The 27,487-nt window shown below is 34.4% G+C and overlaps 2 protein-coding genes across 11 annotated transcripts in view; one reads left to right on the plus strand and one right to left on the minus strand.

Moving 5' to 3' along the window:
- Positions 1–14,682, minus strand: part of CEP170 (centrosomal protein 170) — a 167,471-nt gene extending 152,789 nt beyond the window's left edge. For 9 of the 10 annotated variants that reach the window (XM_074262532.1, XM_074262531.1, XM_074262524.1 and 6 more), the window contains exon 1: positions 14,100–14,233. The gene's annotated coding sequence lies outside the window, so the exon portion shown is untranslated. Of the gene's footprint in view, positions 1–14,099; positions 14,234–14,591 lie in introns of those variants that run through there. The other variant, XM_074262523.1, reaches the window with a different exon arrangement.
- Positions 14,683–14,860: 178 nt separating this feature from the next.
- Positions 14,861–27,487, plus strand: part of SDCCAG8 (SHH signaling and ciliogenesis regulator SDCCAG8) — a 246,686-nt gene continuing 234,059 nt past the window's right edge. The window contains 1 exon segment of the mRNA XM_074262533.1: positions 14,861–15,395. Within this exon segment, the coding sequence (XP_074118634.1) occupies positions 15,053–15,395 (343 nt within the window). The 5' untranslated portion in view covers positions 14,861–15,052.

A 27,487-nucleotide genomic window follows, 5' to 3' on the forward strand; every position in this document is an offset into this window, starting at 1 on the left:
TCAGAGAAATAAAGGACAAACAAGAACAGTGATGCATATATATGTATGTATGATTATAGATATCAATGTATACACGTGTATCTTCATGCTTGATTGTAACTTTCTTGGGAAGGGGGAGGAAGAAGAGGGGAAAAAAAAAAGTGAAAAAGCACAGAGAAAAAAAGAAAATCTACAAGGAAGCAAAAAAAAAACCAAACAATTCTGAATACAAATTATAGTATGAAATGGGCTTTTTTGAAATGGATATTTGTTTTATATTTTGAATTCTCTCTTTTGAACTACTGTGCACATGGAAAAATTTCCCCCTATCTTGTTTTTAAGTTTTAAATAAATTAATTTTTTTTAATAATAAGAGAGCCAGTGAATAGTCTATATTTGCTCTAGTTGTATCCATGCAAAAAAGGAAGGATCCAAGTATGTTATATAGATCCCTTGTAGAAGATTTGCATGATGACATGGATAAAAACTCACATTCACAAAATGAGTGGGTGGGCTGTGATCTGCACTGTTGGAAGAAAACAACCAAGTTGAGGAGATTACAGATCTATATTAATAGATGCTATCAATATCTTGGTAAATAATCTTATAAAAGGAACTGAGCAAGGACTATCTCATTTTTTTATATATCTACTTTCTAGCATGATGCCTGGCATATACTAGATGTTTAATAAATGCTTGTTATTGAAACCAAAATTGATAAATCTAATCTAACATTCTTTTTTTTTTTTTTGCAGATGATGTCACTTGCCTCTAAGAGAAGTTAAATGATATGACAAAGTCACAAGTTATAATAATTGACAACTTCCATTAATAACTAAGTCTTGATTAGTGCATATAATCCCAATAATTAGTAAATTATTTAAATTCACATTATTTGAAGTTACACATAAAATATGCCAAATTGATTCCAGCTTGAAAACATGCAATAAAATTTCTGTAAATAAGTTTTAAAAATCTATTTATTAGCACAACAGTAGATGAGAAAAACACATTCCAAATTCACTTTAGCAGCATATTTTTTAAAAAGGTGTCTGATTCAAGTTTATTATAAACAATATTTTCAGGAAGCAAATTAGAATATTAATTTTTATAAAAATTCATGAATATCATGTCTAAAGATAATCCTGCGTGATTACATGATGAAAAAGTTATTATTGCTTAAAGTATTTCAGCAGAATTGACTGAACAATCCTCTCTCTTCAAAACTTCATACAAATGCTGATAGGTATAAAAGCTTTCTTGATGAATTTGTATGTTCCCATTCTCATACAATGAGCCAACTGCAGCTTGATGAACTGGGGCATTATCAAAAATCAATAAAGTTTCAAGAAATAATATTGTTGTCCTTGCAACATTTTTCAACTGCTGAGTTAAAAAACAACACCAGTTTTCAAAAACAGGTTTACCCATCCACGCTTGTTTGACTGTCAAAGAACTACCAGGAATTGACAATTGTATTCTCTCCAAGAGCAACAATTTAGAGACAGTTAAGTTTGTCCTGGTTTTAATTTAAAATTCTCTTCTGCATTACCTTCCAAATAAAGGGTCAAGCTAACTTTACTTTAAATCCAGGTGTTATTTCCTTTCTTAGTAAGGGAAATTCTGGAAGGCATTCTTTTCCAGACTAAGCCTGTTTCATTCACATTACAAATTTGTTGATTTACACATTCACTTTCTTTGATTATTTTAAAACAGAATATGTAGCTTTCACAATCTGCACTGATCTTTTCTCCATAATTTTAACATTATGTAAATGAACTCAAATTTTAAAGTGATCAAACCAACTCATACCTGCAGCAAATTCTTTCACTGTCCATTATTGGATTGTTGTTTTTTTCAAACTGCCTTAAATGTGAAGCTTTTGTCTAAAAGGCTACTCTGATGAAAATACATTTTTCATTACAATTTTTTCAATCCATATGGCTAAAAAAAGACTGTCCTTTTCTAACCCTGTAATATTTTTATTCATTTGCAAACCACAAAAAACTAAGGCAATTCTGCTTTTTTTCTTTTTTATTTCACCTGAATATTGATAATATTCTGTACCATTGAATCAGGATTTTCATGATCTTATTCAATTTTAGAGTTACTATGATCACATTCATGTCAATCAATTACATCAAATTTTTGCCCAAATGTACTAACAAGCCTCTTCTTTTTTTGCATGGTCAACATTTCTATCTGAAGTTCCTTTTTTCTATTTTGTTAACGAATATTAAAAAATGCTAGTAACACAACTCTTATTTATGCAGTATGTAGCAATATAGCATATCCATATAGAAAGAGGCAAGTGCAGACTAATGGGCACAGAAAGCTTAAAATGTTTGCCTAACTTGTATGCTGTCACATTAACTGTATTGTGGCTCTTATTAATTCAACTTGGTATCATTTAAAATTTAAACAATGAATTTTCTCATTTTTCTAATACAAATTGGTGGACCTGTAATAGTATCCTAAGACTTGAAACCAAATTATCTTATTATAAATATATTTTTCCAACATATGATAATTATTTGGAATCTTAAAGTGTTTAGAATTAGAAGATGCCTAATCATCTCAATTCTACCATTTACATTCTGTGCGACTATGGGCAAGTCATTTTACCTCAGATGTCTTCATTGTTAAAATTAGGAAACTGAATTAGATGCTTAATAAAGTCACTTCAATATCTAACTGTGATTCCATCTCATTTTGAAAAACAATCATTGTTAGTATAGTGCAGCATACATGACAGGTATAAAATAAGGCACTCGACTTGAATCCAGAACATCATCTTAGAAGTTTAGTTACTGGGCATCGAGGTGGCACAGTGGGGATAGTGTGCCTGAAGTCAGAAAGACTTCCTGAGTTCAAATCCGGCCCCAGGTTTTTAATGGCTGTTATGACCCATTTGTCTCAGTTTCCTTTTTCATAAAAATGAACTGGTGAGAGAAGTGGCAAACCACTGCAGTTATCTTTGTCAAGAAAATTAAGTCACAAAGAGTCAGATATTATAGGGGAAAAAAAAGGAAAAAGTTATGGTTGTGTGCCAAATTGTTGAGATTTTATATTAGGAATCCCCTACTTAGAAAAACCCACATTTGTACATAGATGGGGAAAAAAATTCCAAAGACAAATAAAAGAGATGCTTGGATTATTATTTAAAGTTAATTTCACTAGTTTGATCATTACATATAGTATTCTTGATAAACATATGAAAAATAGCATCTATAATAAAGTAAACATAGGTGATATTTACTTGCCCATAATACCCCGTTCTTTTAAAGTCATATGGTTATCATAAATTTCAAATAAATAATAATTTGATAATAATCAAATTGATAATTTCTGTTAAGATTTTCCATGGCATAGTCAACAAGTCAACAAGCATCTATTAAACATTTACAACATGTCAAATATGCTATCAAACCCTGAACATACAAAGGCAAAAATAAATAAATAAAAATAAAATAAATCCATCTCAGCTGTAAAAGAGCTCACCGTCTAAAAAGTGAAAATATTTAATAACTATGTGCAGATATGATACATAGAAGACTGATTATAAATCTCAGAAGGTACTACCACTTTTTTATAGGAATGTTCTTATTTCTTTAATTTATAGAATTCAGAATCACATAATTTTAGTTGAGAAAGGTCCTGAATTTGAGAAGCCAACTTCAACCCATATCCAAAAAGAAATTCATATTATAACATGACCTATATATGATCATTCAAATTCTTCTTGAAGCCTTCCAATTAAGGACAACTTATTACCTTCTTAAATAGTCTAATTCACTTTTGGAAAGTTCTGTAATGCCGGAGAAACTGAAGCAAGATAGAGGTCAGAGAGTTATAATAATTTAATTTATTGGAGAGCAAATCAATGGACTGGATTGGACTCTCCAAGTATCCAGGATCAAATGTGGGGTACAGATTTTTTTTATAGAGAGACAGAAACAATGACATAATGGGAAGAGGATGGGGATGACATAATGGGGAGGCACTGGAAATGGGAAAGTATTCTATTAGTATTCTGATATTCTAATGGAGAAAAGTAACTGATCTGCTATTCTTAATAGATTGGAATGGGGAGGAGCATCTGATATTCTATAAGATCTTTTATCCTTATCAAATATTCTGATGATCTAGAGGGAAGGATGGTATGATAATCTGAGGTTTGGGGCAGAATGACTGAGGTAGGGCAGTTCAAGGAGACTGTGGCATTACAATTCAACTGTGTCTAAATTTAAATCTTTATAACTTGTATATGTACATTCCTTTGGGATCAAACAGAAAATGTCTAATGTTCCTATTTCTTTCAATCTGTTCTTAAGTAGCATGTACTCAAAGCCTGGTTGCCATCTCCTTGTTATCTTAACCTCCATTTATCAGTCCTTAAACTGTGCCATTCAGAACTGAACACAATACTCCAAATGTGTTCTCTCTATAACGGTGACTAGAGGGACTATCATGTTTTTTTCCTGGAAGCAAAAATCTTTCTTCATCAAATCAAATTTCTCAAGGGGATTTTCTGGCTGTCACATGACAGTGATGACTCATGTTGAACTTGCAATTCTTCAAAATCTCCACATCTTTTTCAAATTGTCATCTATTGACCAGGCCTTCTCCTCTTATACATTTAGGAAACTGATTTTTAAAGACTTTACATTTTGAATTTCCTTTTATTAGCTTCAATCAATTATTTAAACCTATAAAGACTTCTTTGCATTCTAATTGTCATTGTGTTAATTATCTGTTCTCAGTTTGTATTATTCTCAAATCAGAGAAGCATGTCATCTATAGCTTTATTACATTAAAAAAGCTAAACAGCACAGGGATTAAAATATAGATCACTAGGACATATTACTGGAGACATCCCTGTCAAGTTGATACTGGAGGGATCATTAACAACTACTCTGAATTCAGCCATTCAATCAGTTTTGAATTTTATCAAAATTTATTATGACTAGTTCATATCTCTCTAACTTTTTTAAAAGAACTGTATGAATACTTATCAAAAGCTTTGATAAAATCTAGACAAACTGTACCAAGAACAATCCTCTGAAACATCAGTTAAATAGTTATGTTAAAAAAAAAAAAAAAAAGAATAGTCGGGTATGGCCTATCCTTAATATCTCTTTATAATCATCTTTTGTTGGCCTATTTTACAGTTTTCCCAGGAATTGAAATCAAGCTCATACGCCTATCAATTTGAAGAAGTATGTTCTTCCCTTTTTCCGAAAAGTCAGACAAATGTCCTTTGTCAGTCTTGTAGCATCTTCATGGTTTTCCATGATATTTCAAATACATAGTGTACTACTGTAATAGACATTTGGTAATCACATATTAATTCTTTCAGTATGGAAAGATGTATATATAGTTCATCAGATCAGGTGACTTGAATTCATGAAAGGCAACAAGGTAATGCATCAATATTCCTTTTTTATTTTTGGCTACCCACTCTCAATAATCTAAGATGATGCATCAATATTCCCTTCTTTATTTTAGCTATCCACTCTCAATAACCTATTTTTGTTCTTTAATTTTCAACATAAAAGCTAGCCTCCTTTTCAGGGGAGAAAATAGATGGAAAAAGAAGTATCTGTCCCTTTAAAAAATTGGCAATACCTTAATTGGTCTTTCAGGCATTTCATATTAATAGAAATTCTCAAAAATTAACTATCCTTTATTTCTTTAACACTGCAAAATGTCAGAGAATTAATAACAATTTTTTCAATAGGTTTCATTTAGCTCATGCTGTATCTTGCCTATTATTATTTCTAATCACTTTTTAATTTTTTTTAGGAAATTTTATTATATTTAGTATTTATTTTATTCATTTTATTTTGGAAATATATTTCATTGGTTTAATGAAAAGCTTTTTAGGGCCTCATGCTGTTCAGTCATGTAATTCATGACTAAAATAAAGAGATAAAGTTATGTCCATTCTACAGAGAACAAAGCTAGGTTAGATAGCTAATATGTGTCACATTACCAGTTCATACACACATCATAAAAAGAATGAAGGTGGCTTCTTCATAAGTTATTTATCAGCTTCCACAGAATCTGAAGAAACAGAGATGATATTAACCCTTCAGTGACAGCTATGATCAGAACTCATGACAATTTAGGAACATAAACATAGACCTACAAAACATCCTATGCAAACACACAGAAACATCATCTCTTGGAGTGCCTCCTAGGAATGGACAAAACACCAATACAAGTACAAGAGTGTGAAAGGCCCAGAGAAGGGAACAAACTTATGCACCAGGCACTATGATAAGCATTTTACAGATATCTGATTTGATCCTCAAAATTGTCCTGAAAGTTAAGTACAATTATCTCCACTTCATAGTAGAGGAAACTGAGATATAGAAAGGGTAAAGCCCTTGCTCAAGGTGGCATAACTCCAGAGGGTTTGAGGTTGAATGTGAATTCACATCTTTTTGACTACAGGCCAATTTTCTATCCATTGCATGAGATAGCTTCCAGGTACCCCCCAAGCCTCCACCACTTTACAGTAATCATGATCCTTTTTGATTCTTCCTTCCTCTATTCAAACTTGCTAGTTCCTTTATCAGCAGGGAGATAAACCAGGTTTGAATATACCAGACTAAGGGAACACAGCTGCAAATACCAAGTTTTATCTGTCCTATGTCTTCATTTTTAGCTGTTCTGAATTGCTTTGTTCAACGTACTAACAATATGAATTCCAGGATGAAAAAAAAATGACAATTTTTAAATATCTCAACAAGCTTGTAGGATTTGTCCAAATTACCAAGATAATTTTAGAGATGTATAAAAATTCCTGAACTTACATTCAAAAGGGATGATAAGATGAACTAAGGGACCTTTTAAAGACCCTGTTTATACTGAAGCCCTAATAGGTACAGGATTGGAGAGAACTGTAAGGAAGGAGAAGGGAATAAATATATCAGCTTCAATATACTAGGTACTAATACTTTGGGCTTTACAAATATTATTACATTTGATTCTTACAATATCTAAGGCCAGAGGTGGGGGGAAGAAGGGAGGGGGAGATGCTGTTATAACTATTTTTAAAAGATGTTGAATGACTTGCCCACAGTTAAGTGTTTAAGACTAGAACTAAACTCGGGTATTTCTGATTCCAGATTCAACATTATCCACAAGCTGTAAATTATCTGTAATTACATGCTTTGTTACAATCAGAATATTTGAGCAGAAAGAAACCCTATTCCAATCCCTTCACCTTTTTTAGATGAGTAAACTGAGGCCCAGAAATGTTTAATGATTTCCCCAAGATTATATAGATGGTCAACTAGGAGAGCTGAGATCCAACACAAATTTGATCCCATAGTCTTTGCTTCTTCCACTACAAGTCCAAACACCTCATTTTATATTATATGGAAAGTACAGAGAAGCTAAGCAAATAGCACAAAAAACAACACAGTATCTTTACTTTTAAAAACGAGGAGTAAGATCTCTTTTCATCTATAAACCCAAAGAGTCTATAAAATGCTTATAGGACATTGTGAGTTCTCCATCTGCAGAAGTATTCAAAAGTAGAAGCTCTTGGACTATAAGGGATTCTTAAATAGAATGAAAGGTTATATTAATTGAGATAATTACTGAAATGTCAACTCAACATTCATTCTATGACTATGATGAAGTTTAAATGTCATTACTAATTTAGCTTTGTGCTTTTATCCAGCTCTAAGAAATGGAGGAACATTTTCCTTACATATTTACTTCACTAAAGCAAATGAAGCAACAATGAAGATATCTAAAGTTCTTAGAAGTGTACCAAACTATGCTATCATTGTATAGTTGACTAATTTGAATCAGAACATAAAACTTAAGAGGAGCAGAACTTTCAAACTGGTGCTGGCAAAGTTAGCTCATTCTATTCTTATTACAGAATTGATTTTCTTAGGAAAAAAAAAAGAAGAAGAAATCATGAGGCAGGTTAGACCTCTGGGTCTAAGCAGCTTAAGTTCTAGGGTCTGTTGTTTTTAGGTGTCTTTTTCAGCATATATGGCCCTAACACAGTCCTGTGACTTTACATGCTGTTAATTATCTGAGATCTTGGACATAGAAAATAACAAAGATAGTAGTGATGAATCTGTCATAAGGATAGTGATAGCTGGGTCACTTGTCCTTTGTTTTGGAAGAGGACCAAGGACATCAGGAAGGTAATAGTTTAACTTGTAGGTAAACTGGATTTAAGTGAGGCAGGGCTAGGCAAAGTCACCAGATTCTCTCTTTTCTCCAGATCCATCTGGGTCCAATGGCAAAATACAGATCAGGATGACTGGTGATACCTCGGAAGCAGTGTCTGAGGCAACACCCATTCAGTGACTAAAAATTGAGGTAAAAGTTGGCCTAATTTGACTGCCCCAAAGAATCAGTCTGGGAGGGAAAGATTAATCTCAGAGTTTCTAGCAGGAACAGAAACAATTGCTATTTAACTGACTGAGTGACCCTGGGCAAGTCACTTAACTGCCTCATTTTACTCATCTGTTACATGACCTGGAGAAGTAAATAGCAAACCATCAAATACCTCTGACAAGAAAACCCATTGGGGTTATTGAATGGAAGTGTCACTGACATCTGAACAATCCCCTATTTTCTAAGGAGTATCTACTATTTCCTGAAGCAGAAGATACCACTTTTAGACAGCTCTATTAAGTAATTACATCAAGCCTAAATTTCTTTAAAACTTCTGACTATTGTTCCTACTTTTTTCTGTCCTCTGGGGCCAAACAAGTTTAGTCAAGTCTAGTCCTTATTGCATATGATAGCATTTTAATACTTGAAGACAGACAGAAAGTCCTAAATAATTCTCTTCTCCAGGATAAGTAGTTCTAGTTTTTTCAAATAATGTTTTAAAGCCAAATTCTCTAGTTCCTTCACCATCCTTGTCAATCTCTCAGGGATTCCATCTAGGTTGTCTTCATCTTTCCTAAAATTTAATCAAATGTGGTTTGATCCCAGCAGAGTAGAACTACTTTCCCCACTATTTTTCAAACACCACTCCTCTCAATTCAACATACACAAAAATTTCCTATTAAAACAAACACGCTGGTCCAAATATAGGAAATACTGTTCCTCTTTAGACTGCCTCATATAAAACCATGGACCCAATAATTATGTTTTTAATGCCAAAGCTAAACAAGTCATGAGTTAAGATGAGATTTCAGTAACTATGCAGTTCAGTAACAACTTTGTTAGTTTTCATAAATACATAGATAAGAACATCTCTTAAATCAATTGTAACTTTTAAAAATACTACCTTTCAAATGTCATAAATAGTACTACATATGGCATATTATGGAAAAGTATAAGTACAAGATAAAACATGAATTAAAGCATATTTATTTGAATTAAAGTAAGTATCACATTTTATAGTACATATATTTTATAGTCATTTTGCAAAATTATTTTTCAGTGATTCTTACTATTTATGATGTCAAAATCACCTAAGATGAGAGAAATAATCTATTACTAATATCAATCAAGGTGTAAAAGAAAGTGATGTGCTTACCTAAAGTGTTTGCTAGAGTCATGGATGATATTCTATAAAGTACAAAAGTAAAGATCAAATTCCCATGATAGATGAATTCCTCTATATGTTTCTGCTCACATTGCACTGACTATGTCATGAAATGCTGCAATATCTAAAAGATACCTATAATTATTCAAAAAGCATTTGGTCTAACTATCCACACAGGAAAACCCAAATGAATTTAGAATGCCTATTTTCAGACTATGATATCCTTAGATTGAAAACTCAAAAGACTTTGTCCCATGAGGGTAGATAGCCTTGAGAGACAGTGCAGATGTATAATGAATTGGCCATAGAATTGTTCCCAATTGAACTCTTTTATGACTTTTCAGCCTTATATTTATTTTATGCCCTCTTCACATCCACTATTGTCCAAGCATACTGCCCTTTTGTCATTTGTCACACATGACATTCCATCTATTGCCTCCAGTCCTTTTCAGTGGCTGTTTCCCTTGTCCAGAATGTTCTCCTTTCCTCTTAGAACTGTGGCTTCCTTCAAGAATCAAAAAATACTGCCTTCTAACAAAAGCACTTTCCAGTCTCTTGAGAAGGATATTTTGCCTTCTCTTTTGAAGTTATCTTCCACCTATTTTTTAAGTATATTTATACACACATCTCTCCCATTAGAATGTAAGCTCCCAGGGGGCAGGAAATGTTTTTTTGTTTTGTTTTGTTTTGTTTAAATATCCAATGCTTAAAACATAGTAAATAATTAATTTTAATTTATTTTATTTAATTTAAATTGATTTATAAAATGCCTGTTGGTGAGTTAGAGATTGCCTTTTGCCCAGTGTTTTTAAGAAGCCAAATTTCTCTCTGAAACAGTGGTTCATTTTTTAGCATCCATCTTCAAAGATCACCAATTCTCCAGAAAAAAACAAAAACAAAAACAAAAACAAAAACAAAAAACAGTTGGTAGTTACTAAAAGAGTATTAAGAGATACATAAAACTGGCCCAAGTAGGCTTCAGCATATTACAAAAAAAGAATTCACAAGAGTAAATTAAAGGAAATGATGAAAGAAATATCTGGAGAGGACGGGTCCATGGACAGCCTGTAAGCAAAGAAAGTCTCAAACAAGAGTAGCACAGCATTAAAAAACCTGAATACATTGCAATCTGTGCTACTGAAGGAACCACTGGTATCTGAGACCACAAGTTCATCCCAAGTATCTTTAAAAAAACAAAAAACAAAAAAACTTTAATGAGCTTTCATTTTAGAAGTATTGGCAATACCATAGATAGTTCTCTACCCATCTAGCAGTAGTCACATACTGTTTTAGTCTTCAATTTTTTTTTTCCCAAATCGTGAAATACAACTTATCTGACAAAGAGTAAAATTCAGAAACTAAATATTACATTAGCTGTATTAGCCAGAAAGTTTTCAAATGATAAACTATGATGCAGTTACTAATATCCAAAAGCTCAAAAAGAAAACTTGGGTGATTTCATAATTTCAAGAAACTCTTTCTACAAAAAAAATCTGTTAAAAAGAATCTTTAAATTCTTTATCAGCATTAAATTCCCAGTATATAATGATTAAAGTGACAATAGTTTCTCTATGTGATCTCAATTACATCAATTCTAATTCTGAAAGAAAAAAGAAAAAGAATATTAATAACTCATTTATATGCTTTCTTTATAACAATCTGTTAAGTACATACTTCAAGTACAATTTGCCCAATTTTCTTATTCAAGACCACACTGCTAGTAAAGTCCCAGTTAAGTAATCAAAATCAAGTTTCTTGCCTCAGTCCATTATTTTTAGGCACCTCTTCAAGTCAGTAATAGTCACAGAAAATAAGGCACAGCAGCAACTCATGATATTTTTTAGAATTTTAAATCTTAACTTTTATATTAATACATGTTAAATCTTACTAAGAAGTTACTCCTTTCATTAGGATAAGACTAAAACTGTAACAAAGAAATAATTATTTAATTCCAAGGAAATAACATAAAATTCCTAGCTGATAAAACTGTGAATATAGGATTACACAGAAGTTCTAACACTGAAATCTTAGGCAATTACTCAGGAAAAATCATAAGTCATCAAAGGGTATATATATTTGTAAATAGGGAAATCCCAAAGCAACATATAAAAATAATCAGTAAAATGCATGAAGTTTACAGACTGAAATGCCCTACTACTCTTTAGCATTTCCTTTTCAACAAATTACTAAGTACCTATCTTGGGTGATTTATCATGTCTCTTTTCAGATTGGTGAGTACCTGTAAGCAGAGAAAAAGTCTCAAAGTCATTTAGGACTACTGCTATGTTCATACCATTCGCCAATCTACTTCTCACTCTCTACTCTTCTTTCTCTTCCCTTCCTCAGAAGCTATCTGACTTTGAGCAAGTCACTGAAACCCCTCAGTCTGTTATCTCATATTTAAAATGGGGATGTTACTTCCTTCATAGAGCTGATGAGATTACTTAATGATGATATAGGTAACGTGCTTAGCAAAACTTTAAAGCTCTATTGCTAGCTATTTTTATTATTTTGTTTAACTTCTTTTTGGTTCTTATGTATTCAATATGGTTGCTAAAATTGCAAACATTTATATTACCAATAAGAAGCAAGGACTCTAGACAAGTGTTCAAAGACCTAAACAAGTAATGTAATTTAATCTCTCAGTACTTCAGGAAACCTCTAAAACTCTTAGTAACAAACAACTGCTAATTGGCTTTGGTAGAGGGAACTTTCTCTAGCTGGAGTTCCTAAAGACTTCACAGATTGGGGAAGGGAGGAGAGAAGATAAAAGGACCAAGATTCGATCACTTATACAGAAGCTGAGCATAGATAACAAATTATTTTCAGATAAAAGTTTTTTTTAAGGACTAGAACACATTTTTCCACAAATTAATGATGCCTACACATAAGTCTTCATTTACCTAACTTCATTTGTCTAGAACTTTGGTTTTATATTAAAAAATTAATACAAAATCGTTATCAATTATTCTGATTGTGAAAGATAATCTAAAGAATATATACTATATTGTAATTTAACAACACCTGAACCTGGAGTGTACTATAATAATCTTAGAGAGATATATATGGAAAAATGGCATACAGAATAAGATCCCTTCTTAACATTCTGTGAGTCTATTACTGTAGCACATGGCAATTATTTTAAAGGTTGGAAAGCAGTAACTGCAAATCTGGCTTTCACGTAATGGCTGAAAATACGTTCTTTATCAATTTGGTATTTTCATAATTGACTAACAACCTTATATAGTGTATTCAAAATATCATTTCTCCCTTTCTCTTGGTTTCTTCCTAGAATACTTCCTCAGTGTACTTTTTAATCCTTTCTTCCTTTTCCTCTACCTAATATAAGAATATTCAATTATAGACCATAATACTTATTAATTGAATTATGAAAAACTTCATCTAGATATTATCTATTCCTCTATTACCCAATAATTTTTCAGTAAAAAATACAAACGGCAGATAAATATTTCTAGTCAGGTGAAGTATTCCATTGGCATGACTGATGTAAGAATAAAACAAAGAAATTCTTTCCAAAAAGCAATGCTGGTGTATATTACCCACACCACAGAAAAACAAAAGAAAACAATTCTGTTCATTCCCCCACACGCAAACTATTGCTGGGCCTGCGGCGGAGCCTAATTTGATCAAGTAGCCTTTATATTAGGCACAGCAGCACTTTCAGACGTTCAAATAATCGGCCCTGCCCTCCGGAGGCTTACAAGCTAAACAAACAAAAGAAATCCAGAATAAAGAAAAGGCACGCGTAGTAAAATGCTTATGTAAGACAGAAACAAGTTCCATAACCTCCAGTTCCATACTGGGCATAATATGGAAGGAACTATACCAAAACCCAACAGGAACATCTAGGAGACAATGAAACTGACAAGGAAGAGTCTCCTCCCTCTAGTTTAGGAAAGGGTAGGACTATTTGGGGATGCAATCACAGCCAAGCGTGCGCTTGACAGGTCTCCCATACCCCCCCCTTTTTTTTAACCAACAGAAATTGCCCCCACCCCGCCCAACACACAACACACACACACACACACACACATACACACACACACACACACACACACCCCACCCCGCAATTTCTTTCAAACATTCAATCCGAGCACCAATCTCGACCCCAACTCCATTCACTGCCTTTAGCAGCTCCTTTCCTCACGCCCGCCAATTTGTCCCCTCGCGCCCCTCCACTTAGGTGGTGGGAGGAGCGGCACAAAGCCAGGGAACAGAAATTGAATAAAATGCACATTAAAAGGAGGAGGAGTCAGCCGGCAACCTCGGAGGCCGCCCAAAGTAGCAAAGCCCAAGGGAGCCTGGAGGGAATAGAGAAAAGGGGGGGGAGGACGGGAGGCGGGGCTGACGAATCCCCCGGGACGGGGAGGGGGGGCGCGGCGCGAGGAGCATCCGGAAAGCAGCACCCCCCCTTTTTCCTCTCCCAGCTGCACTCTCCCCCACCCCGAAAAACCAGCCGCCCACTAGGGGATCTCCGGGAAAAAGGATCTGGAGAAGGGGCGGCGGCGGCGGATGCATCACCATCACTAAGCCCGACGACTGAGCGGAGCGCATCACTTACCCCTCACCATAGCGAGAGGGACCGGACGGGGGAGGCGGGGCGCGTCGCGTCCCGTGAGTCTCTCGCACGCCGTCCCCCCCTCCCCCCCGTCAACCCGTCGTCGTCGTAGTCGTCGTCGCTGCCGTCGCCCCCGGACTCCCAGTTCCTTTCACGGTGCTCGGCAATAACGTTATTCCACACACGCCCCACACATAGCGGTAACGGCAGAGAGCGGCCGCTCACTGCGCAGGCGCGTCAGGAGAGGCCGGAGAGGGGGCCCTGCCCCTCCTCCTCGCCCAGCTATCTCTTACTGCGCAGGCGCCAAAGGCAGACAATGAAAAGGAGTTGCCTGGAGGGTCGTTGTCCCACCCACACGATTTCGCAGCAGCCCACTGCGCAAGCGTGTCCCTAGGACCAGCAGGAACAATGAAGAAACTACTGTCATTTGCTCCGACTGCAACCAACACGGACTACAGGTCCCAGGGGTCAGTGCGCCAACTCAACAACACCGACCTGTTTGCTTGGCATGCTAGGATTTGTAGTCTCCACGAACTCCACCCCTTTGACGGTTGAGATTGAGTTTTTTCTCTCCAGTCAAGGCTGCCTTTGGTAGTAGCGATCGAAGATGGAGCCGTATAAAAGTAGTCATATTTTCTCATTCGTTTAACTGTGGGAGCCCATGGATCAAAATCATTTCCCCTACTCTGTAGACCAAAGGCCTTCAGAAGCTTGTTCTTGGTCGTTAGGTGGTGCAAACTGCCTAAGAAATGAGATGGGGGAGGGGGAAGAGCTGCAATCTGAGGAAAAAGAGGGCGGAGCCACCAAGCTGTATCTAGGCAACGGGAGCTTGGTGGCCAAAGCGCCGCTTGCTTATGCGCGGTGACTCCTGGGAATTGTAGTAAGACGGGGGCCTTTTGGGGGGCTGGAAACCAGCAGTTCGTGAATGTGTCGGACTACAACTTCCACTATCCATCATGGGGTTTCGTGGGTGGACAGCGCCCCCGCGAGCCAGTTCCAACTATTCATGCGCCCCTCTGACAGCGACGTCTGGAAGCTGGGAGAGTGTCGGCCCATTGCCTGACGCCGAGTTTCTGCTAGATCCATCCCCATACTTGGGGCGTCTGCAAACTGGGGGTCACTGCATGGAGAAGGCCCTGGGTGACCCTGCCTTGGAGGAGCCCCTGAGAATCCCTACCCCGGAAGAGCCCCTAAGGGACTCTACTCGGGAGGAGCCCCTGAGGGATCCTACCGTGGAAGAGGCTCTAGGGGACTCTGCCCTGGAGGAGGCTCTGGGGCACTATCAGCGGAGCCTCAGGGGTGAGTTACGGTCGTTCACTGCCCTCAGGCTCCGAATCTTTTGCAGCCTCAGACCTGGACCTCCCCAGGGTTCTTTAGGGCTGGTGTTCCTGACCCTTTCTCCTGGGTACCTCCCGAATAGTGTTTTCCAACACTTGTGTGAGTCCCTCCTCGCCACGCGGTTGGGCTAACGCCGAGGAAGGCTTGGGTGCCCGGTGTTTGAGTAGGATGGGGATTTGGGACATTGTTAATTTCTCCAGATGAAAACCAGTTATTCTGAGGTATGTCCTTTTTCTCCTCTTTATCGGGATGCTCCCCTCATCCCCTCCAGCTCTTTCCTCATTATCTTCCCCCCAGAGGCCTTAAACCACTTTGCCACTTATTCCATTATTTCTTGTTAGACTCCTCTTTAATGCGTCTTTGCTTCCTGTAGTCTTCTAAACTCGGTTTTATAGACATCAATCCAGAACCATTAGCAAAGCGCACTATTACTTTTACCAGGTTCTCTTGGAAAAGATGGTTGCCCCAGGGTAGGTATCTAATGGAATAAAATATAACTATTGGGTTCTTAGCCACCAAATTTTAAGTTTTCTATAGGAAATGGAGAGCCCTGTTTGCTATCTTCATAAATGAGTCACCTGGTGTTTCTTTCAATTTTCAACAATGATAAATTTACGGGATCGCAACTAGGAAACAGCTAAGGTTTTGTCTACGGAAATTGCAGGAATTTAAAAATGAGTCATTTGTATTTAATGTCCTCCCGAATCTGATGAGTGAAGTGAGATCTGTTTAATTTGAAAGCAAGAAATTTTAATAAAAATATTTTTAATTTTTGTGAAAATAAAGGACGAACTTTCTAGTTTTCTAATTAAATTTTGCTTTTTGAAGGTTTCTTCCCTTGCATATTTGTTAGTATTTTCTCCCCCTCTCACTGATAATACTCCTTTTGTTTCCCCTAGAAAATACCCTAAGTAAGTGTATCATTTTACACTTGGACAGTTAAAGAACAGTCAAAATCAGCTGATGCAATAATAAAGGGGTCAGCTCCTCGTTAACCTAAACACACCTAACTCCACTGATCCTTCCACTGCGTAGTAATATCTCATTTAATAATAATTGTATTATACTTAGAATTTTTATAATATATTTACTTTCAAAGTCACAATTAGATCATATTTTAATGTTTTAAAGTTATATGTTATAATCCACTATATATAGTAGAAAGTATTTTTCTTCTTTTTGTAAATAGCAAAATTAAACTGGAGAAACAAGTTAGTTTATCAATAGAGGTAGAAGTAGAACAAAGATTTTTAGATTTTTTTTCAGGACATTTTATATTTTGTCTAATATTTTTTGTTAAATTTTATTTAGAAGTTCCTATATTGAAATCACATAAAGTTAGAATTACCTCTTTAGAGAGGAATAAAGATGCTTGAAGTAAACATATATTCCTGAATAAAAGTTTCAAAATAGTGTGGAGTTTTGTTGTATTTGTGTTTTGAATGTCCATGCCTGAGAATTTATCACTGTATAAATATATGATTGGTTAAAATGTACTAATTAATCTTGTGTTTTGTTTTTAATTAATGATTAATTATTAATGATCTCTCCAAAGCTCTTCTTTCTTAAACTTGTAATTGGACCTAATCCCATCTTAATAGGAGGCATTCAATGTCTATCATTCCCTTAATTTTTTTTTCCACTTACCAAAAGAAGTATAAATATAGTTAGCACCACCATTCCCTTTTATAATTAGACAGGAACTAACAGATCAAAATATGAGGTGTTCTCACAGTCTTCCTACAGTGTTCTTTACATTTTAATGGCTTTGGTCTTGAAAAGCTTTCTTCACCTAAAAAGAGTACAGATTACTTTGAAGATCTCATACTAGTAATGTACTGCTGCCTTCTAAGTGCACTGATTTATTCATTACATGTAATCATAGAATTAAGGAATTGAATTTAAAATAGAGTAAACAAGATTTATAACTTCATATAAACCTACTTTTCCCCATCCTTGACTTTCCTAGAGCAGAAATTTGAAATAAACTTTTATTTACCTTGTTCATTCACTTTTGCTATCAGTGGAATGTATCTCATTTTATGCTGGCCTCTAATACAATGAAATTTATGGAAGGTGCCATCTAAATGGTAGTGAGGCTTAAGCATTGATCTGTCTCATAGAGCAGAAGTCATCTGTGGGTGTATCCCAAAAGAGTTTGCATGTTACTAATGATTGTTAGCTGATTCCTTCACTGGCTACTTAGCTTCTAACATAAATCACAGTTGTTGGATGAGGGAATTGGAGTGGGAAGAATAATCGTAAACTTAAAAATAGAAGTACCTATTTCTAGAGTGATTTGATAACAGTTAAAAGTTAAGGTAAACTGGGCCCAAAGTTGTGAGCATGACAATTAGCACATTTACCAATAAATGGGATCTCGGCTTCCTCAACAAAGCTAAAACCCTGAATGAGCTGGACAATTCTCTTTTATAGGTTTTATGGAGTACAGAGCAAAGACTAGAACTTTAAAGGGGGAAGGAAGGAGTTATGATTGGTTACAAGAGTTCAAGGTAATCAATCATGAAATCTGTGTGATTGGTTGGAGATCAGGAATGAAAGACAATCAACAACTCCCTCTTTCTTGCCAGTGACTAATATTATTTGAGTCCACCTGCAAGGTCATATAGATAATGAAACAGATATCTATCCTTGAAGGATAGTTTGGTGGTATATAGATGCTGGACCAGATTTCATGGTATACCTGCTGCTTTCAAAAAACGAATATTTTCTTAAGTCAAGAATGGAAGAGTGATTAGCAGAGAAACTGGGTTTCTAAACAACTCATCACAGCATGGTTGAATTTCTGAACTAAGTTCAGAAATAAAAAACATGACTTAAGCAATAATAAGAAAAAATTAATTGTAAATATGATCAATTAAAAATGACATAGAATCAATCTTGATCATTTCTGTCCCATAGATCTTTTCCTTATTCTAGCACAATTTTGAGTGGTCATTCTGCAAGATTGTAGAGTATAAAATGCATTTAATGGCTATGGCTATGTCAGCTACAATAGTAGTAAAAACAGGCTTTAAGTTTCAAAGGTGTTAAGACTACTTGGTTATAATTAGAAGTCATGTCAAAATATCACTTAAATGTCACTTATGGCCATCTTTGTATCAAAACCCTGAAACTTTTACAACTTTCCCAAATTTTCATAATTGTTTTCTCATTCAAGCATTATTGTCACAGATGTTTAAAAGAAAAAAAAAAAAAAAAAAGGCCTATATCATTGGATATGAGAATTGAGGGTGAGAAAGGATGACTCTAAAGTTAAAAAGCTGAAAAGAATGATGACTGAACTTCCCAGAAGTAGAGAAATTAGGAAAAGAGATTAAAATGAAGGGGAAATACGTCCTTTTTAAAAAATAATTGATTTTTACATGCCAATGAATCATCCAATTAGAAATTTCCAGCAAGGCTGTTGTTGATAAAAGACTGGAATTCAATCCTGATTAGAAGAGAATATATGTCTCTAGTATATATTTTACATAGAGATTTATGGAAACTGATGAGCTCATCTAGAGAGAAAGGAAAGGGCATAGGGATGAAACATTATAATCCTGCAACTAAAACTGGGAAGCATTATCCAGACAAATAGGAAAAGTAGCAGCAAGGGAAGAGTGTAATGAAAATTCAGGAAAGGATGTCTAGAAGGGATGGGAGAAGTTATTTATCAAATGGTACAGAGGAGCTCAAAGAAGGGTGAAAAATATGAAACTAAGATTGGCTAGTCATAGAAGCCCAATTTTTTTTTTTTTAAACACCTGTGGCTTTTTGACTTATTAACATTTTACCAAAGACAATTTTTTCTTTCTCAATATAACTTTATGGTAGTTAAATAATTTATCTAATTAAAATAATAATTTGAAGGTCATGTAATTAATCAATTTCAGTGTTGACTATCTCATCTATTTGTTCATGACTTGACTTCTATTTGTATATGACCTTTAAAGGTTGCTTCATCTTCATTGTCTATGTATCTATGAGTCTACCAAATAGCTCATAAAAATATTTTGATTGTTTAATAGAGTTGAATAAAAATAATTACCATCTGCTTTAAGTACATTTTAATATCGAGTTGGGAAGAGAAATATATAAATAGATATTTTGTCTCTTATTTTTTTTTCATATTTTATTCTTTAAATTGTCAAAAAAAGCTCTGAGGGTTTTAGTGGACTATAGGCCCATTCGGAGTTGGAAGTGTAATGTGGCATCCAGAAAAGCTGATACTAACTTGGTCTACATTAAAGAGAGACATAAGGTAGTAATAGATCTGCTCTCCTCTGACCTGGTCAGACTGTAGCTGGAGGATTGTTAAATTTCTAGGTGCTAGTGTTTTAGAAGGTCATAGTTAAAGTCCTGAATTGTTCAGAGGAAAGCTGTCAGGTTAAATGAAGGAACCGAGAGTGTTTAGACCCACTGGAAAACATAATGTCTTCACATACTAAAGGCTATAATATGAAGAGGGTTTTTTTTGTTTTGTTTTGTTTTGTTTTGTTTTGTTTTGTTTTGTTTTTTCCTGAAAGCAAAGTATAGCTATGTACAAAGTCAAATTTAGACTTGTGATCAGGAAAAACTTCCTCAAGTTTAGAACTGTCCATAAGTGATGGTGTCCTCATTGGAGATCTTAATATAAAGAGGATTCTTTTTAGGTATAGACTTTTCCAGGCAGTGTGGCTGTTGAATTCCCTTTGAATTCTAAACTTTTTTAATTCTTTAAAACTAAAATCTTTAATAATGAGATACCTAAAATATAAAAGAAAGAAATATCAGTTATACATTTGAAATATTCTTAGTTATTAAAGGCAAGTAGGTGATATAGTAGTTAAAAGTGCTGGATGGGAGTCAGAAAAATCTGAGTTCAAATTTAATTTAAGACATTTACTATCAATGTGACCTTGGGCAATTCACTTAATCACTGACTACCATAGTTTCCTAAACTATGAGGAAAACAACACCTTTCCCATATATTGTAAAGATCAAATGAGATAATATCTGTAAAGCATCTAGCACCCCCCTGGCACATTATTATTATCATGCCCCAATTTGGTGTTTTCTTGGCAAATATTTTTCAGTGGTTTGCATTTCTTTTTTCAGCTAATTTTACAAATGAAGAAACTTGAGGTAAATAGGGTTATTGCCCAGGATCACACAGCTTGTTAATGTCTGAAATTAGATTTGAAATTAGAAAGATGAGTCTTCCTGACTCCAGGCTCAATACTTCATCTAATTGTCACTTTCACAAAATAGATGTTTAATAATGCTTTTTCCCTTTCCTCTTATAGAGCATTTCAAGATAGAGAGTTAATATTGCTCATTTCATAAGCCCAAATTCACAATTGGAACTTATATAAATCAGAAAATAAATGTTATGTAGTATTTGCTGTATTATTTAATAAGCTAGACATTTTTAAATTTTTAGCTTTGGGAAATAATAGAATTATGAGTTTAGTTGTGGAAAAACCTTAGAAGACTTTTATTTTGCAGTTGAAGAAATTTTGGCCTAGAAATCTTAAATGACTTATAAAGATCACATAGAGAATAAGTGGTAGTGACAGGATTTCAGTTCAGGAACTCTGACTCTCTACTCTATAGAGTCCTTTGAATCCCACTCAAAAGCCCTAAGACTTTACAAGTTAATGTTGAATGAGCCCCTATAAGATGAAATAAAAACATACAGTTAGAGCAAACTACAAATACTATCTGTCTTTAAACATAATAGTTTTATATGTGGGTTTTTAAATCTATTATCTTTTATCTTTTTATGATGCTTAAGAAGCTAAGGACTTGGGGGCAGCTAGGTGGCGCAGTGGATAGAGCACCAGCCTTGAATTCAGGAGGACCAGAGTTCAAACCTGGTCTCAGACACTTAACACTTCCTAGCTGTGTGACCCTGGGCAAGTCACTTAACCCCAGCCTAAAAAAAAAAAAAAAAAAAAAAAAGAAGCTAAGGACTTTATTGAAAGAAAAGTACAGAATAATAAGTGAAAAGGAGGAAAAAAAAATTGAGTGTGGGAAAAGACTAGATTTAATTTTAAAGTCACTTTCTGAATCCTATTAAGTTGATTTAGCAAAAGAAAACCAACAGCAAATGTTGACTTTGTTTTTGCATAGTGTTGGCACTTTTCCTCAGTTTTCTGCACATCTATTTATGTAAGAAATTTCTGTATTATTCTAGCCAATAATTTTGTCAGTGAGTTAGGCAGAACTGATATCATCCAGATCTTTGCCCTACTTAAATTTCTGTTCTGCATATGTAGATTTACAGGTGACAATATTTCTCAAATCTCTAAATACATAAATACATATACATATATAATAAATTTAATGATGATTTATTTTTATTTTCACCTTTTTGTTTTCCATCTTCTAGACTTTCTTTGTTTCCTATATGTATCTTCATTCTTCTTGGGATCCTTTCTGTGAGAACATATCTATATATTTTTTTTCATAATTACTTGTTCACAAAAATACACTCAAGTTTTATAATACATTTAAAATAAATTTTAGTGTCTTGTAAAACCACATGAAAAAATTTTACTAGAGCTGTAAGCTTTGTGGGAATGCAAATAATACAAGTAGTTAAATAATGAGCCCTCTTGGAATGTCTATTAAATGGGTCACAAGCATTTTTAAAAGTCAGTTTTTCACACAACCATACTTTCTAATAGGAAAAATGTCTTCTTTTCTTTTTTTTTTTTTTTTTCTGAGACAATTGGAGTTAAGTGACTTGCCCAGGGTCACACAGCTGGGAAGTATTAAGTGTCTGAGAACAAATTTGAACTCAGTACTCCATCCACTCTATCCTAGCTGCCCCTATATATCTTATTTTCAAATGAAGACAGGTATTAAAATAATACCATAAAATGCTTGTATTTAGATTTCCAGTGACATGTTTTAAAAGGTACATATCCCTATTTCTTATTTATACATACTGTATATGAATATATGCTTAATATATACATATATGTCATATATGAAAACTACTTATTGGTAGTAAATTCACAGGAATTCTAAAATCTTACTGCAACAGGTAGTTTCTATCTCCAAGACCAGTTTTCTGGGGTGTGGTTTTTTTTTTCTTTTTCTTTTTTTAATGAGAATGACAAAAGGCTAAATTATTGGATTTGAATTTTAATCTATTATGATTAGCAATAAAAAATTAAGTGCTTAATATGTGTCAGTCACTTTGCTAAGCTCTGGGGATATAAAAACAAAAAAGACAAATACATCATCCCTGCCCTCAGAGAGCTCACATTCTACTAAGAAACAATATGAAACTATATACATGCAAAATATATACATTATAAATGGGAGCTAAACTCTTTGGAGAAGTAGTAATGGTTGGTAGTGAGGGTAGAGAAGATGGAAAAATTCTCTTGCAGAAGGTAGGGAAACTAGGAAATCTGAAAGGGGAGACTTCCAGGAACACAGATTGCCTTCTAGCTAAGGAAAATAATGACAGAAAAAAATATACAAAGATAGATCCCAAAACAATGAAATAGTAAGTAAAGAATCAGTCTTTGAAAAGGCTAGAATCCCAGCAAAATGATACAGTAATAATAAAGGGGCATTTTTATTCCTTTCTCTGAAGTAAGGAGTGTTTTTGATATACTCTACTGACTGTTAGTCTGTGTCAGTTTATTTATAATAGAATATCCATTTCTGATTTAAAAAATAGTGTCTTTAAAATGTTCTTGTTTATAAAAAAAAAAAAAAAAAGAAAGAAAGGAAATGTTCTTGTTCACTTACAGAACTCACTTTAAAATGAAGCTATACCAAAGAGCCAGAAGTTTATTAGGACATTAAAGCTAGATAAAGGCTCTGCCAATATGTATTTTTAAAGTGGAACTATTGTTTCATCTGGTAGGTCTAAAAAAAATTTAAAAGCTGATTGTGAATTAGCAATTGAATATAATGGGCACTCTTCCCTTTCTTGACAGCTTGTACAGAGACATTCCAGCCCTACTATAGCAGAAATGACTAGGGAGAATGTTCTTCCCAATCCCCCATCATTATTGCTAAGGCAGAACAGTTTGGCTCATTGCCCAACTTTCAGCAGGAGGAAATGATATTTATAACAGCAGCATGGTTGAGTCAATGGGGTGAGGTGGGCTAATGTGTTGTTTCCTTTGTTCTTTTCAGCCAAAACTTGTTAGGCTTCTCCTGAAGCGCCTTGGGAGTATTTGAATTTTAAGGATAGAGTTTAATGGCCTTTAGAGATTTTACTTAATTCGTGGTCTCAGAATCCAATGTCAACCTACATAATTTTATTTCTTTACCAATAGAAAGTGACAGGTGCATAAGTCCTCTCAGTTGGTGCCAAAGAGATACCAGGTGTGGATCGCATAATACATATCCCAAATTTCCTTGATTTGCCAACCTCTATGCATCATTAATGACCTTCCAGAGACTGCATTCCAAAATATTTACTTTCTTATTCAGATTACCCTTCAATCTTATGCTAGCCACTTTGCATATCTTTGAGTTGTTACATAACCTAAAGGTGTATGCTATATGTTTTCAGTTTCTTTATAATGTTCTCAATGTCTAAAATCTGATGTAATTGGCATAGAAAAAGCTTTCTTCTTGTCTCATACTAAAATGTGTTGGGATTTACCCTTCCTTTTGGCTATGTATATTATACCTATCTATAGGTTTCCATAGTAAATAGTGCCAGTTTTGTTTTGTTTTGCTTTTCCTCATTGGATTATATTGAGGATAATTGTAAAGCAGAAGGTTGCCAGTCTCTTATCTTGCTGTTATTGTTTAATTTCTCTGCTTATCTTCTCTATCCTATACATATGTAGGGAAAAGGAGGTTGGTGAATACCCATGAATTCCAGAATAGAAAGATGCTTATTATCACCTCTGTATGGACAGGAGTTCAACTGTATCTGATCATTCTTTTCTTTCCCCACTCCCCCACTCTTAATAGTGTAATTCAGAACCATGTGTTTAGCTCGAAAGAAAGCATAAGTGAGTAATTTATAGTATATGATGGGTGAATAACTAGACTTTTTTCTGAGTAGGAAAGGCTCAACTATTCAAAGCTGCCTGGGAAAGAGAATGTTTAAAAGTCTATTTAAAATCAGAGGGTAGAAGAAGTTAGGAAAAGGAGCAATGGAAGACTGATACAGTAAAAAGGAGCCTATGATACTTTGACATATTGGCCAAGCTGGTGAAAATTGGTGAGTAGGATATTAAAAATTATTTTCTATTTATCTCCATTGGGTTTTCTAGGGTTTAGAAGTCACATTCATATAGGTATTTATAAAATTCTTAAAATGAAGGGCAAAAAGAAAACAGGATGTTTTGGGGAAGGCAACTTTTCTTTCTCTTTATAGGATAATAATGAGAAGAATAGCATTTATCTAGCACTTTAAAGTTTTCAAAGCTCTCATCAAATGTATTTGATTCTCGCTACTACGCTGGGAGATAAGTGTATTTTTTTTTTTTTTTTTTTTTTTTTTTTTTGGTCCCCAATTTACAGATGAGGAAACTGAGACAGTGCTTAAGTGACTTGTCCAGGGTAAATATCTGAAGCTGGATTTGAACTCAGATATTTAGAAAAAATACTACTGCTTCAGGCAAAAAAAAAAAAAAAGTCAGGAAAGCTAATTTAAGGTGTGGCTCTGAAATGCTAATTGAAATGTTAATATCAGTAGTCATTTAAGATGCTAGGGGATAGTGAAAGTTGTGAGGCCTTTAAAGTAGCAGAAGATTTAGCTAAAGATTTTTGTTTATTTAACTGGTGGGCTACTCATTCACAACTGGGTTGACCATTTTTGTTGTAAATTGTTAGGGCATATGAAAGTCAAAAGGTTAGTCAACAAGCGAATTTACTAGCACAAATTCTGAAGCAGCAAGTTATCAAGGTAATGAAGTATAGTAGGCCTGGAGTTAGGAAAATTCATTTTCTGCATCAGAAACATACCAGATATATGATCCTGAGGAAGTCAATTAACCCTATTTGCTTCAGTTTTCTCATCTGTAAAATGAATGGAAGGAAATGGCAAACCATTGAATATCTTTCCCAAGAAAAAACCCTAATGAAGTCATGAAGAAGCAGACATGAGTGAACAAGAAAGCACATTTTTAAAAGTAGAATTCATGTTTTGAGATAAATCTGTAGCTGACATTATTATTATTATTATTATTATTATTATTATTATTATTATTATTATTATTATTATTATTATTATTCTCTTATTATGCCTTAGCCTCCTTGAAGTCCTCTTACCTCAGTTATAAAACCCCAGGCTATAATCATTCCCTCTTAAAAGTTTGATGGGATAAAGGTCTTATATCTCTAGGCTATAATCCTTCCTTTTTAATGTTTGATGGGATAAAGGTCTATCCATTTTAGACATCATTAGAATATTAGGAGCCTCTTCTGTACCTCCCTCCATTATGTCATCCTAGGTGCCTCCTCCAATTAGGTCATTCTTATTAGAAGTACCTCCCCATTATGTCATTTTTCTTGTTACCGAATAAAAAGAGTCTTGTATCTGATATCCACTGCTGGATATTTTGACCCGAGAATCCAATCCAGTCAATTGATTTACTCTCCAATAAATTAATAATTAAATTGTTCTCTAATCTCTATCCTGCCTCAGTTTCTCTGGCATTACACTCTTTAGGCCAGCTACTTTATCTGTTAGTCATCCAAAGTCTATGCAGCAGCTGGGATTATGAAAAGGGCTAGTAAGATAAACTAGAAGGTTGATCACTATAATTGAATGCCTTGGGTGTTTGTTTTTTTTCCCCCTATTCAATAGTATAGAATTACTCCAGATTTTATAGTACTAAACTCCTGTAGCACATTATGATTTGCATATTAATTAAGAGGGGGAGGGGGAAAGAGCTTTCTTGAATAACTTGTAGAGGCAAAAAAGGTACATATTATATGGGTGACAGAAAGAACATTTAAAGAAAAAAAAGGCATGTTTAAATGTTTCAAAATGACTAGGTAACATTTTCTGTTCTTACAGTGGTAAGTAGCTTATTCTGGAACTGCTAGGATGTTATTTATGAAGGTAATTAATGGCAATTTTAGATGTCACATCTTAAATACTTAAACGCTATGACTTTAAGTAGTCACATTTCTATTTGTAAACTGAATTTCATTCTTCCCTAATGGAGGTAGCTTTCCACCCCTCTTTTAAAAATACAATCACAAAGCTTTTCTTTTATTCACTTATAGAAAGCCTTCTATAGCTGATTGATGTCTCAATATAAATCACCTGATTCAACCCAATCTTTTTCCACCCTTACAACTAAAAAGGACTTTATTCCTACAGGGATAATTCTAAATTTCTTTGGAAGGAGTAGTGTTCTACTTGTGCTCTTTCAATATAGTCAAGAAAATTCTTTGTTATTAAAAGAATTTAGTTATTTTTTTCATTGACAAAATAATAGCTTGTCAATTTTTCTTTAAATTTGAGTGTTTTCTGCGTTTGGAAATACTCTACTTTTCTCTTAGGTAATCTGATATTCTCATCAAAAATGTAGCATGTAATCATTGGATGCTTTAAATTTCACTGGTTAATGGCATATAAAGCTAATGATATGGATGAAAATGCATTTAATCTGACTGATACTGTAGTGTGCATTCAAAATACAAATACAAAAAGCAATATAGTCCTTGCCTTCAAATAGATTTCATCCTAATAGGAAAGATTACTTTTATAGAAGAATATTGACTGGCAAAGGAGTGTTTTGCTCAAATATAAAATATATAACTTTGATCTTATAGAGGTGGAAAATAAGTATAGAAATATTCCATGTCAGGGTTTTTTTGTTTTGTTTTGTTTTGTTTTGTTTTTTTTCTCAAGTTTTTCTACTATTGCTCTGGAAAGTAAATGGGTTCTTTGTTTAGCCAATTTAGACATAAACAAATAATTTTTCATTGTTATGGCTAAATCACTTGACAGCTCTACTACACACATATTTACTATTAGCCAGGCTTGTCTATTGCCAAGCAAAGAGTTACAATAAGATAATTGCTTTATTCATACAATCTAAATAGTTGGGTCTTATAGTCTG

This window comes from Sminthopsis crassicaudata, chromosome 4, assembly GCF_048593235.1.
Source record: "Sminthopsis crassicaudata isolate SCR6 chromosome 4, ASM4859323v1, whole genome shotgun sequence".
NCBI lineage: Eukaryota > Metazoa > Chordata > Mammalia > Dasyuromorphia > Dasyuridae > Sminthopsis > Sminthopsis crassicaudata.